This window comes from Octopus bimaculoides, chromosome 3 (genome assembly GCF_046866305.1).
Source record: "Octopus bimaculoides isolate indiv1 chromosome 3, ASM4686630v1, whole genome shotgun sequence".
In the NCBI taxonomy this organism is placed as follows: Eukaryota; Metazoa; Mollusca; class Cephalopoda; order Octopoda; family Octopodidae; genus Octopus; species Octopus bimaculoides.
This window is the reverse complement of record NC_142930.1, coordinates 162,590,326-162,604,099: the sequence shown is the minus strand read 5'-3', so window position 1 is coordinate 162,604,099 and position 13,774 is coordinate 162,590,326. Positions and strand designations below refer to the sequence as shown.

Below are 13,774 nucleotides of genomic sequence, written 5' to 3'. Positions count from 1 at the left end.
AACCATTTTAACGATGCGTACTGCCTTAATTCTTCGAAACGCCAGAGTTTTAATGGTGGCAGCTGATGAAGGGGATGTTTCTATGTGGCCTGCTTGTTTGTTGCACCTTGTTTACCATTTTTGTCCTTGTTCTTTTGCCACGTCATGTACCCAGTTATGTATCTTTATGTACATGTAGATGAACGTATATACATACATGTACATATATATGCATATACTCATATATTGTTTATATATACATATATATATATAAAATATTCTTTTATGCCTTAGTATTTTTTGGTTAAACTTTGGATCAATAGGTCTACTGTATTCTTCATGTTTGAACTTTTGACATATAAGCCTATTATTTTCAGATTCAGGTCTTTGATTTCTAATCTATATTTAATTCAATTCGTTACCATTATTCATTCTTTCTTTTTCTTCCCATAAATAGCACTCATTAATAGAATTTTTTCCTCATGGCACTGGTTTTAACATTTAGGGACATCATTTGTTATGTAAGTATATTTAATCTCAAAGTATATTTCAAATATTTGTTTATTGTACAAGTCTATTAAAATTGGATTTTTATGAAGTAAATGCTTTTAACCAGTTATTATAGCAAAATAAACAAAGTAATCTAGCTGAGATTAAAATAAATACAAAATAAGGACACACAGATAAATACACATATACACTAATGTTTATGTGTAATAACTAATATAATGGGAGTGATATATGCACAAAGTAATTTATATTTATAAATAATAGAAAATATATTTATTTATAAATAAATATATTCTAGTGAAATTATGATGGATTTTTTCCCTTTTGAGTTTTTTCACACTAACTACTTGATGAAATTCTTATGAAAGATTTTATCCTATTATTGAATTAATTAAGGTGTATTGGTGTTATTTTGTACCAGATAGTTGAATGTGATTAAAGATCTCCAGAGACTTAAGGTCATTTTGGAGAATGCAGAAGAGCTGGTGCAGATCTGCCAGTTATGTGAAGCACTGGTTGACCGCATTGGCTCTACATATGATGACACTTCTGGGATCACTAACTTGGGATGACCACAGCCCCATCAAGCAGGAGCATGAGTGAGTGGGTGAGTGGTGTTACTTCAGTTGGATTTATGGTTAAGGCCGGATTTGTATTCCTTATACAAACTGATTAACTTATCTGCCTTAGTATTGCATCATAAGAATGAGTAGATATGAGATACACATTGAGTCTTTTGAATTTTTAGTACAGTGTTTGTTGATAAAATGTGGATATGGATTTCTTTCCAACAGTTCTTTCAATGTTTGCTGAAAATTTCATCTCTACTCTGAGCTGTCTTTCCTTCGTAATTTTCAAAGAAGGAAGCAGATGATCCGTCTTGCTGCTTGAAACCTTTAGTATTCAGATTACTCTGTCAACATAATGCTTATGTTTTCAATTAATCGTGTATTATCACATAGCTACGAGATTTCAATGATAAAATTCATTTTTAGAGTAGCATTGTAGGGCCAGATTTAGCTGATTTGCACATAAAACAGGTAGAGTATTTAGGCCAGATATGGCCAGTTTAAATTTTAGAGCTAAAGAGTATACTAAACTTCTTATTTCACAGATGATTTTATGAGTTTGTAGAACACATCTTGCAACTATTTTTACAGCTGTACTCATCAGGAAGGCAGAACTAGATATCTAATCAAATTAATCTGTTTTTCCATGACTTTACTATTGAGATAAACAATATCTTAAATCTATTATCTGTTTTACTATATATCATAGCATCCATGAATTGGTCTGTTTTATTATATGGCATAGCATTTAAGGGAAGCTGTTTCATTATATAACAAAGCATCTATGTATTGGTCTTAGATATTTCATTATTTTGTTTTTAACAACTTTATTCTAAAATCTAAATGACATTGTTTGCATTACTCTTTTTAAACAATATTTTCAAACTTATTCTTGGTTCAATTGTACACCTTAAAACTATAATTTTATCTGAAACCAGAAAAACTGAAATTTAGAAGATAAAGTACTAAATATTCTTCCACTATTCATCAGGTTGGTGTCATGTACACATTGACCATTATTCTAACAAAGTCTACAAGTGGGATGTTTAGTTTAACAGTTTCCAATATAGAAGAAATGTCTATCCCAATTAGAAGTGGGTTCACCATAGATATTCTGTAATGTAAGTAGAGTTTGGATGCTCCATTGATATTTATGTTCTCTATCTATATGTAACATGGTATCCACTAATGATAATCTATTATTTGAGCGCCTGGAAGTGTAGTCAATAATGATTTTTTTTTTCCTATCAAGGATGGAATTTGCTCCTTCGCATCATACACACAGCATCATACTCCTCCCCGTCTGTGTGGGGAATTATTTTAAAGACAAGGTTTTTTTTTTTTTAAATAGATAAAAAGCAGAGCCATCATCATCATCGTTTAACGTCCGCTTTCCATGCTTGGTTGGATGGTTTGACTGAGGACTGGTGAGCTAGATGGCTGCACCAGGCTCCAATCTGATCTGGCAGAGTTTCTACATCTGGATGCCCTTCCTAATGCCAACCACTCCAAGAGTGTAGTGGGTGCTTTTACGTGCCACCGACATGAGGGCCAGTCCAGCGGCACTGGCAACGCTCTTGCTCAAATGTTCTTTTTCACGTACCACCGGCACAAGTGCCAGTAAGGCGACACTGGTAATGATCACGCTTGAATGGTGCCTTTTACATGCCACAGACATTACAGCTGAAATTGCTGGAGATGTGGCCAGTATGTTTATGGTACGGTAAGATAAACAAATAAAATAATCCATCCACTATTCCTAAGAGAATCATGAGAAAAGAGTCCTCAGGCACCTCCTCCATAGAGTCCTATTAGAAGCAACTGCCATTACACTTTCCAAGCATGACCGAAAGAGACTATGGATATTATCCAACCATCCCATTGTTGGTCTACCCCTGGGTCTCCTGCTGTTTGGCTCAGCTTAAATAATTTGTCCTGTGATCCTTTCCTATGACATTCTGATCTAGATACAGTATTGTACTCTTGGTACTTTGATGATGTAAGCTTTGCTATTAAAATGGTTTTTTGTACTGATGAGCAGGAAGTTTTGTTTGCTTAAAGAGAGAATTAATAATTATTAATCGTTAATCCTCAATCAGAAATTTATTAGTATTTATTAGTTATTCATAGAGGCACAGCTATGTGGTTAAGAAGCTTGCTTTGTAACCATGTGGTTTCAAGTTCAGTCCCACAGTAAGGCATCTTAGCCCTGAGTGTCTTCTACAATAGCCTCAGGTCAACAAAAGCCTTGTGAGTGAATTAGGTAAATGGAAACTGTGTGGAAGCCCATCTTATATATGTATATATCTATGTGTTCATCTTTGTGTCTATTTGTCACTCCTCTACACTTCTTGACAACTGATGTTGGTTTGTTTATGTCCCTGTAATTTAGTGGTTCAGCAAAATAACCCAATACAAAAAGAACCATACTTAGAAGCAAAAAAAAAAAAAATGGGATCGATTTGTTTGACCTTCAAGGCAGTGCTTCAGTGTGGCCACATTCCAATGCCTGGAACAAGCAGAAGATAAAAAACAGAAAGTGTTTCAAAGAGATGAAAGGAATAAAGCCAAAGTTAAGAACGAGAAGCTACTTACCCATTGGCAACATTATTAAGTGCTATAAACTATAAACCAGAACCAAAATAGCAGCAATGGAAATATCTGCTTTGTTATTTTAGTAATAAAATAGATATTTTCACTAAGATCGCCAACCTTTGTAGGAGATATTACCTAAAATGCCTAATACACAAAAACCAACAGTTTTATGAAAATACTAAAGGGAGATGTATTCTTCTTTACCAAGGATACTAACAATATTTTTTTCATTTTGCTATTGCATGGTTTTTGGTTCAGCTTAACTACAAAGTACCTCGAGGAAGTGTTTTTCTGCTATTGCCTTGAGCCAATCAATGCCTTCTGAGTGAATTTGGTATATAGAAACTGTGAGGAAACCTGTCACGTGATTAAAATATATATATATGGAGTTGGTAGAATCGTTACTATGCTGGAAAATGCTTAGCAGTATTTCTTCTGGCTTTACGTTCTGAGTTCAAATGCTGCCACAGTTGACTTTGCCTTTCATCTTTTCAGGGCTCATAACATAAGTACCAGTTGAATACTGGGATTGATATAATCAACTAGCCCCATCCCATGAAATTGCTGGCCTTGTGCAAAAACCAATACATTATACAGGATGTGATGGGTAAAATGTCGCCATTTTATATTTTTAATTTCATGCATGCGCAGTGTTTGTGTTTGATTTTGTCAACTACACAGTATAGCAGGATCAGTTGGACACCATCCATGAGAAAAACAGCACCATGACGCAATTCATTCTGTCAGAAATTTGGAAACATGTTGTACTGCTTGGCATTCATACAGGAAACTCCAATACAAACAGATGGTGAACACACAGAACTGCCATTGGTTTGCCATGACCCTAAAACTTGTACCAAGAGGGATAAAAATCAAACATCCAGTCAACATCATGGTGTTTGGAGTGATCACTAGTGATGGTGACGTTATGCCTCCATTCATCTTTCCACATGGCCTCACACTCAACACAGAGGCCTACATCAAGTGCCTGAACGAGATAGTGCTGCCTTGGGTCAAGAGGGTGGCTGCTGGAAGACCCTGTGCCTGGCAACAGGACTCTGCACCCTGCCACACAAGCAGGAGAACCCACTCATAGCTGTCAGTTAATTTCTGCGACCACATCACCCCTAACATCTGGCCACCTAACTCCCCAGACAGCAACCTCCTTGATTATTATATGCGGGGTGTAGTTGAGCAAGGGACCAACAAAACTCCTTGTAACACCAAAGATGAACTGAAGTCAACGATTATGGCAGCATTGACCAACTTAAACAAGGAGACCGTCCAGAAGAGTTGCAGGAGATTCCGAAGTCGTCTGGAGGCCATGGTTGAAGCCAATGGCGACTTTATTGAATAAATTTACTCTTTGGTATTTCAAGTTATTTTTATATAATTTTGGTACTTTACTATGGACCAGTTAATGCTGTATGCAAAACCATACAATATAATTTCCAGGAGATGCTGTCTCTGCTCCAAGGAATCCCTGTCTATTCTGTGGACTAACGAGAAGATATTTAATAGAATTTCTGAACAACTCAGAAGATGCTTACACACTTAGAAATGTATTTTTGCACAATGCAGTGGGAATGAATTTTAAGTAACTGTTAACTTAATTTAATTTAATTTACTTTAAGGTATGGATGACAAAGTTTACTTCTAACCTCCCCATTCTTATAAACACCAAGTAAATAACCAACTCCCTTCGTGATCATGAGTGCACTAAACCACATGTGTGCGAATGCTTACGTTTTTGCAAATGCTTCTATGAGTGGGTGTACTTGCGCCATGCAGCTTGACTGGGGGCATTTATACATCCATATCTGTTAACGGTTATTTTTAATACTTTTCTCACTGAATTGTGTGTTCGTTTCTCTTTTGGTCTTCTACAATTCTATTTTTGGATCTTGTATATAAATGAAGATATTTCCTCCGTCTGGCTTCTTTTCTTTCTACAAATCGAGAAGTTACATTGCAGAGCTGTTATTTTAACGAGTTGTATTTATCTATCACTCGACGAGATACATCCATCCCACCAGATGCTCCTGAACCAGTTGTTGAGTGTCCCACACATGAGGGATCGATGCTAGGTGTGGCGAAACAATTGTCATGATTAATAATAAATTCTCGTATATTCCATTTTCTGTCTTTCATTTGCCATATACCTAACGATCACTGTAAGTGACCATGCTTTACCAGTAAGCTACCAGGTGTAAACCATTCGTCTTATTATCTGTTAGATATGTGTGTGTGTGTGTGTCCACATTGCCTGACAACCGATGCTGGTGTGTTTACGTCCCCGTAACTTAGCGGTTCAGCATAAGAGACTGACAGAATAAGTACTAGGCTTACAAAGAATAAGTTCAGGGGTCAACTAATTAGGGGGAGAGTTAGTCTAGATGAGATGCAGTTTGGTATTGTGCCAGTGGGAAGCACTACTGATGCAATATTTCTGGTAAAGTAGCTGCAGGAGAAATACATATCCAAAGATAAAACTCCGAATTTGGCTTTTGTTAATTTGGAGAAAGCCTTTGGCAGGGTTCCCCGATCCCTTTACATCTAATGACTGCCTGTCTACCAACATCCTTCAACAGCCACTTGATAACGGAAATTAGTAAAAGAGAACATACACAAACACACACATATATACACATACATAATTATACAGAATGAAACAATACACAAACAGGCATGTATGTATGTATGTGTATGTATATATATATATATATAATTTGTTCAAATTTTAATTGTTTTCTTACTCATTTACATATACTGCATTCCAAAAAAAATAAGAGAAAACAGTGAAAATATCCAATATTTATAAATATAAATAAAAACTTTAGAAATTTGTTAAAAAATAATAAAGTGAAAATAAAATGAATCAAATTTTTTTTTAGAAAAACAATATATAAAGTGTTGGCATGATTCCCCACCCATAGCCACCATCGAAAATGACACTGTTATACTGTTATAAAGAGTCTTGTTTTAGTTGGTTTATCTACAGAAAGTGATTACAATAAACACAGGAACTGAAAATCTTTCTCAGCCAACAAAGTATCAATAAAGTCTATCTTTGTTGTCTTAAGTGGAAACATTAGTTACATATTTACTTACAACAGGACCAAAAACTGTTTTATATACGTAGATATATATATTTTCTATTCATTCATTATGCATTCATTAGTAATTTTTTTTTTATGAGCACTAGCCATAAGCATGGTAGCAGAGAATACATCCCCAAGAATCTCAATTAAAATTTTGAAAACAATAACAAAATTTCTATGGTTTTTTTTCTCTTTTAAAGACAAATAGTAAACGAATACAATTAAACGAGTAGACAATTTAACAAATAAAATAAATAACAATATTTGTGATAACGTTGATAGTAAAAGCAATGGCAGCACTTTTGCTAGCATTGCTAATCAGAAGGTGTTCGATATAGACTAACGACTTAAAAATAAAAATATAAGGACACAGATGGGTTACGAGATGAGGGACAGGGCCTGGAGGAGATATACTTGCCTAATGAATACATCAAGGAATAGGCAAGGATTAGAGTAAAATAGCTCTGTCTAGACAAAAGGAGGAGGGAGCTTTTGTATGCCCGTATAGGAACAGGTGGGGGAGGGACCCATTAACCTGGGTGGGGTGTATGAAAGCATTTACCTGGTGTTATGACAGGAAAAAATGAAGCAACAGGTGGAATAGATGTGCCAAACACCTGTCAATCCATAGGCTGGTGTTGCAATATATGGTTAGATAAAATACAAGGGTTGTGATCAGGAAAATTGGAGGGGGGGGGTGCTGGCTTTGTGACATTGTATGGGTCGGTGGTGAGAAAAGTGGTAAAAGAAAGCAATGTAGTCAGGAAAGGTCTTGATAGACACGCAAGTCCTAATGGAATTCTGATTGCCACAGAGCTGTTCTGTAGTTATACCCCATGTGTTGTATGTTGGCACTCCGTCGCTTACGATGTCAAGGGTTCCAGTTGGAACAGCCTGCTCGTGAAATTAACGTGCAAGTGGCTGAGCACTCCACAGACACGTGTACCCTTAACGTAGTTCTCGGGGATATTCAGCTTGACACAGTGTGACAAGGCTGGCCCTTTGAATTACAGGCACAACAGAAACAGGAAGTAAGAGTGAGAGAAAGTTGTGGTGAAAGAGTACAGCAGGGTTCGCCACCATCCCCTGTCGGAGCCTCGTGGAGCTTTAGGTGTTTTCGCTCAATAAACACACACAACGCCCAGTCTGGGAATCGAAACCGCGATCCTATGACCGCGAGTCTGCTGCCCTAACCACTGGGCCATTGCGCCTCCACTATACCCCATAGTGAATGCTAAAAGAAAAAAAAAAAAGAAGAAAAGAGCATTTAAAGAAATGATGCAAATAAGAAACCCAATTATGATATATGTATGGAAGAGCCATTTGAAGGCTTTCTGCTCTTCTGCTCAAAGGAACTGGAAAAGTAGAGGAAGAAAGTAACAAGTATTAGCAGGCTCCAGAAATTTCTGTTTCCATAGTATCATTAGCCACAGCTCCAAGGATAGTATATATATAAAAAAAATTTTTTTAATGAAAAGACACCATATCCTCAGTGTCAGGAGCTGACAGCCAGGAAACCAAGGTGTCCCTTCCCATTCGTACCATCCTAATTACCTTGAAATGATGAACAGATGGAGGTTGGGAATGAATGGCAAACCAGCAAGAAGAGCCAAAACAGAAGTAAAAAATGAGGTTGGGGAGACACGGAAAAAGCGAGTCCAGACCAAAGATAAGCAAGATGCAACAGGAAGAATGTTTTTTTTAATTCTAGGACAGCATGAAATTCAGTTCTTAGAATTGACAAAGAAGCACTGATGGGTCATCTAACCCATGTTAAGGAATATAGGAAGAATAAGGTGCTGGCTGAGGAAGAGAGGGGATGAGATTTTGCAGAAGACTTAAATGACTGACATCAAGAACTACATGGGAACATCCCAATGGATGTGGTGGAATCTAAGCCCAATCCTGTACCAAGAATGCTTACGAACATTTTCAAGTATTCCAGGTTCCAGTACTCTCCAACAAGGTCCAGTCCTTGTTACACTATACCTTAATAACCTTGAGAGCTATACTGGATATATTTGGAAGGCCTTCTATACTGGAGAGACTAGTAAGAACTTACTCTTCCCAGAGGTAAAAATGGATTTGCAGAAGGCCAACACCCCTACTTAGAAAAAATCAAGGTTACAGAAGCACTGATGATAAATCAACAAGATCTGAGAGAGGAAGGCTTTCCCTTAAGGAAACATGTAGGATGCTGAGACAGAGCAGAAAAAAACAGGGAGCCAACTAGGAAGAAACAGAAAAGACAGCCCCTATCAAGAACAGTAGAGAAAAAGCATTGATGGCCGATGCTTTATAGAGAGGGAGGAGCTTAACCAGGTTTCAGTACTAGGAGTGAAAGTTAGGGGTCATAGGCTGCTTAAATTATTTTTTTTTTATACATAGGCGTAGGAGTGGCTGTGTGGGAAGTAGCTTGCTAACGAACCACATAGTTCCGGGTTCAGTCCCACTGCGTGGCACGTTGGGCAAGTGTCTTCTACTATAGCCTCAGGCTGACCAAAGCCTTGTGAGTGGATTTGGTAGATGGAAACTGAAAGAAGCCTGTCGTATATATATATATATATATATATATATATATGTGTGTATATGTTTGTGTGTCTGTGTTTGTCCCACCAACATCGCTTGACAACTGATGCTGGTGTGTTTACATCCCCGTAACTTAGCGGTTCGGCAAAAGAGACCGATAGAATAAGTACTAGGCTTACAAAGAATAAGTCCTGAAGTCGATTTGCTCAACTAAAAAAGTTGCTCCAGCATGGCCACAGTCAAATGACTGAAACAAGTAAAAGAGTATGTATATATTTGTGTAATTTTTTCTATGTTTATTTTTCTATGCTGTAATTTTTTTAATACATTGCATGACGTTTTTGACACCCACCATTGTAAGAATGGCTGGGCCCTGGGGGGAAACATATTATGAACGTATCATCATCATCATCACCATTTTTTTTCAAATCAGTAAAAACAGAATTTAGTGTTTGAATGCAGTGTGAGAGGAAACTTCAAAAAGAAAGATAGACAGGCGGACAGACAGGTAAGTAGTCATTATATCACTGACTGAAGTCAGTAGACTGTGGCTATGCAGTGGCACTACTTTCAATGGTTTCTATTGATTGTATCAACCAGAAAACTTTGCTTTCTAATTTTATCAGACTCAGGGAAGACAAAAAGCCATGTCAACCATTACAGTTAAAAAAAAAACAAAAATGTAATTCTGTTTGAAGATGTAACAGTTTTATGCAATTCAGTGCTGCTGTAGCCATCATCATCATCATCGTTTAACATCCGCTTTCCATGCTAGCATGGGTTGGACGATTTGACTGAGGACTGGTGAACCAGATGGCTGCACCAGGCTCCAATCTGATCTGGACTTATTCTTTGTAAGCCTAATACTTATTCTATCGGTTTCTTTTGCCAAACTGCTAAGTGACGTAGACATAAACACACCAGCATCAGTTGTCAAGCAATGCTAGGGGGACAAACACAGACACACAAACATACACACACACAGACACACATGTGCTCGACTAAAGGTGGTGCTCCACCATGGCCGCAGTCAAATGACTGAAACAAGTAAAAGAGAGTGAAAGAGAGAAAGAGAGTAATAGAACAGATACCAGGCTTTACAAAAAAAACAAAGTACAGCAGTGAATTCATTTGACTAAAATCATTCAAGGCAGTGCACCAGCTTGGCCACAATCAAGTGAATGAAACAAGATATACATGGAGATATATTTCCAACTGCCATTTGATTGATTACTATGTTGTTGCTCCAAACACCAGTTCACTTGTATATTATCTCCTTAATCTTCTTTTCAAACTACTGTTTCTCTGCTCCTTAAAGCTGGTTGAGCTTGTTTTACCTGCGCTTGGACTCACATGACTCATACATCTCTCCCATCCACTCCCCACACCAACTAAGTCTACCTAGTCCTGCCTACCCAGAATTCCCTGTTCATGCTTTTGTTTATCTTTTGTGTGTGTGTGTGTGTGTGTGTGTGTGTGTGTGTGTGTGTTAGTTCATTAACTGCGTCAAACACACAAACACACCTATATTGGTGGAGGAACCATGAATCTTAAGAGCTCTATCCTTTCCTCCAGACTGAATAATTAAAATGAATGAATAAAAAGCTAGATAGAGAAAAAAAAAAAAAAAAAAACTCAGTCCCACAAATTTTTCTTATTTCTCTAACAAGACAAGGTGAAGGATTTCTATGGAGTAGTGTCTCAAAACTAGAAACATCTTCAATAAAAGTTAATACACATGCTCTATAGTGGTATGCAGAAGAATATATTTTAGTGTTCCACATTAATTTTTCCTTTCTCTGTTTGCTAGGACAGGAATTGATTGTTACAATGATTGGTTGTTTCCACAACTGGATGATGCTTTTATATCTTTGCTAATCACTCAACATCAAATTAGACAATGTAGGAGTGCATTCTTTCGTTAACTTTCTAACCTGCCAACCTCCTCCCCCTTTAAAAATTTTTTTTGGCTCAGACCAACTGGAACAAGTAATACACTGGAGCTTATCTTATCAACTTTGGTAAGATGAAATTTGAAAGTCAGAATCTTCTGGTACGAAATTCTAAACATTTTAACATTTAATTCAACGTTTTACTATCTCTGCCAACTTACTGCCATTTCTGTTGCATTTTATATTAAAATACAAAAACAATTTATAAAATATTTACAAGTACAAATTATATTATATATATATATATATATATATATATATTATATTTAGGAATTCTGCCAAAAGAGGATTGGCAAGATAATCTTTAGAAGCAATACTCTCAATGGAATAATATAAATAAATAATAGTAAATGGTGATTCCTTATAAGCCACTGGGTGGCTGCGACACTACCAAAGATTAAAAGCTTTACCTACATGCAGCTGTATCAGGAACAAACTGGCCCAGTACACTCCATACCTTTCTCCAACATATAGCCACATTAGAACTTCAACAGTGAGATAGTAAAACATTTGACAATTAAGTAGTGCTCTGCTTTCTTTTAGTAGTAAGCCTCACCACCTACACATGGTACCTGTTAACAGCTATATGAATAGAAGAAGTTAAGATTTGATTATCACAGCACAATGTTGCTTACAAAAAACACTGACCTCTTCACCCCCACTGTCCAACATCCTATCAACACATGGCCACTACTCTAATACTCTAATTCTCCTGCCTTCCCTGGGATCTGCCCACTCCAAATTACAATAAAGAAACATTTAAATAATACTGTCATTATTTACAATATTTAGCAATATCAGAAATTCAACACAATATGTTGGAATGCATTTCTCTATATTAACTGTGGTGCTGTATAACATTTGGTTTTATATGCAAATTTATAAAACTAGTTCACTCATTCAGAAGCAGACACTGAGATAAGAAATATGAGAGTAATGGAGAAATTCAGAGTAACAATGCACAGCCGTTACAGTTTCAAACAAACAAACGCTTACAGAAAATTGAACTTAACTGCTTGGCAAAAGTAACCAATAGGCGCAGGAGTGGCTGTGTGGTAAGTAACTTGCTTACCAACCACATGGTTCTGGGTTCAGTCACACTGCGTGGCAACCTGGGCAAGTGTCTTCTACTATAGTCTTGGGCCGACCAAAGTCTTGTGAGTGGATTTGGTAGATGGAAACTGAAAGAAGCCCGTCGTATATATTTATATATACATGTGTGTGTGTGTGTGTGTGTGTGTTTATCCCCCTAGCATTGCTTGACAACCGATTGCTGGTGTGTTTATGTCTCCGTCAAAAGGGACCGATAGAATAAGTACTAGGCTTACAAAGAATAAGTCCTGGGGTCGATTTGCTTGACTAAAAGGCGGTGCTCCAGCATGGCCGCAGTCAAATGACTGAAATAAATAAAAGAGAGAAAGAGAGTAATAGAACAGATACCAGGCTTTTCAGTTTGTACATCCAGAAACAAACAAATGTAAAGCTGGTGTCACTGAAAGCCACTACATAAAAATTCCAACAAGGAAAACCTATTTCAAATGTATGATACAAAGAACTGAAATCTTATAAAAAAAACAAAAAAACTATCACAATCAGTGGTATGTGTGTGTGCTTGAAGTGTTTCTAAATACAAAAGACAATGTGGGAGGTGGGTAAACAGCCCTGTCAGAGTATTTTAAGGATTCCTTTTGGAAGTCCTTATTTATTTGTAAACCTTATTGTAAAAACACACCCTGGGTCTGTCGCATCATTTAATGAGAACTCTGATTGTAACTAACCTCACACAACCGAAAACGAAGGGACGTAACCCAGGGATAACTAAGTAATGACTTGAATAACAGGAGAGTTGAACCTCCAAGACATTCCTTTTCAGAAATTTTCTAACAAATGAAACATTTAAACAGAAAATACATAGACGCAGGAGTGGCTGTGTGGTAAGAAGCTTGCTTACCAACGACATGGTTCCAGGTTCAGTCCGACAGTGTGGCATCTTGGGCGTCTTCTACTATAGCCTCAGGCCGACCAAAGCCTTGTGAGTGGATTTGGTAGACGGAAACTAAAAGAAGGCCGTCGCATATATATATATATATATATATATATATATATATATATATATATATATATATATATATATATGTGTGTATGTATGTGTGTGTATATGTTTGTGTGTCTGCGTTTGTCCCCCCCACCATCGCTTGACAACCGATGCTGGTGTGTTTACGTCCCCGTAACTTGGCGGTTCAGCAAAAAGAGCCCGATAGAATAAGTACTAGGCTTATAAGGAATAAGTCCTGGGGTCGATTTTCTTGCCTAAAGGCGGTGCTCCAGCATGGCCACAGTCAAATGACTGAAACAAGTAAAAAAGTAAAAGAGGGTACCAAATGGTTCCTGCCTTCCTTGGGCATTCAAACAACGTTGGTTCATTAGAATCAGAATTAAAATATCCTTAATATATAGATTTATCGAATTTCTCCAACAAAATTTTTTTTCAACGACTTGGAACGAAACGAAACAAACACCAAGACTCAATGTTAAGGAA

General features: G+C 37.0%; 1 protein-coding gene across 2 annotated transcripts in view; it reads left to right on the top strand.

Moving 5' to 3' along the window:
- Positions 1–13,774, top strand: part of LOC106883996 (phospholipid phosphatase-related protein type 1) — a 212,906-nt gene that overhangs the window by 198,095 nt on the left and 1,037 nt on the right. Inside the window, exon 9 of one of the 2 annotated variants that reach the window (XM_089349932.1) lies at positions 437–500. The exons of the other annotated variant lie outside the window; for it this stretch is intronic. Within the exon in view, the coding sequence (XP_089206058.1) occupies positions 437–484 (48 nt within the window). The 3' untranslated portion in view covers positions 485–500. The remainder of the gene's footprint in view (positions 1–436; positions 501–13,774) is intronic. 2 annotated transcript variants of the gene reach the window in all.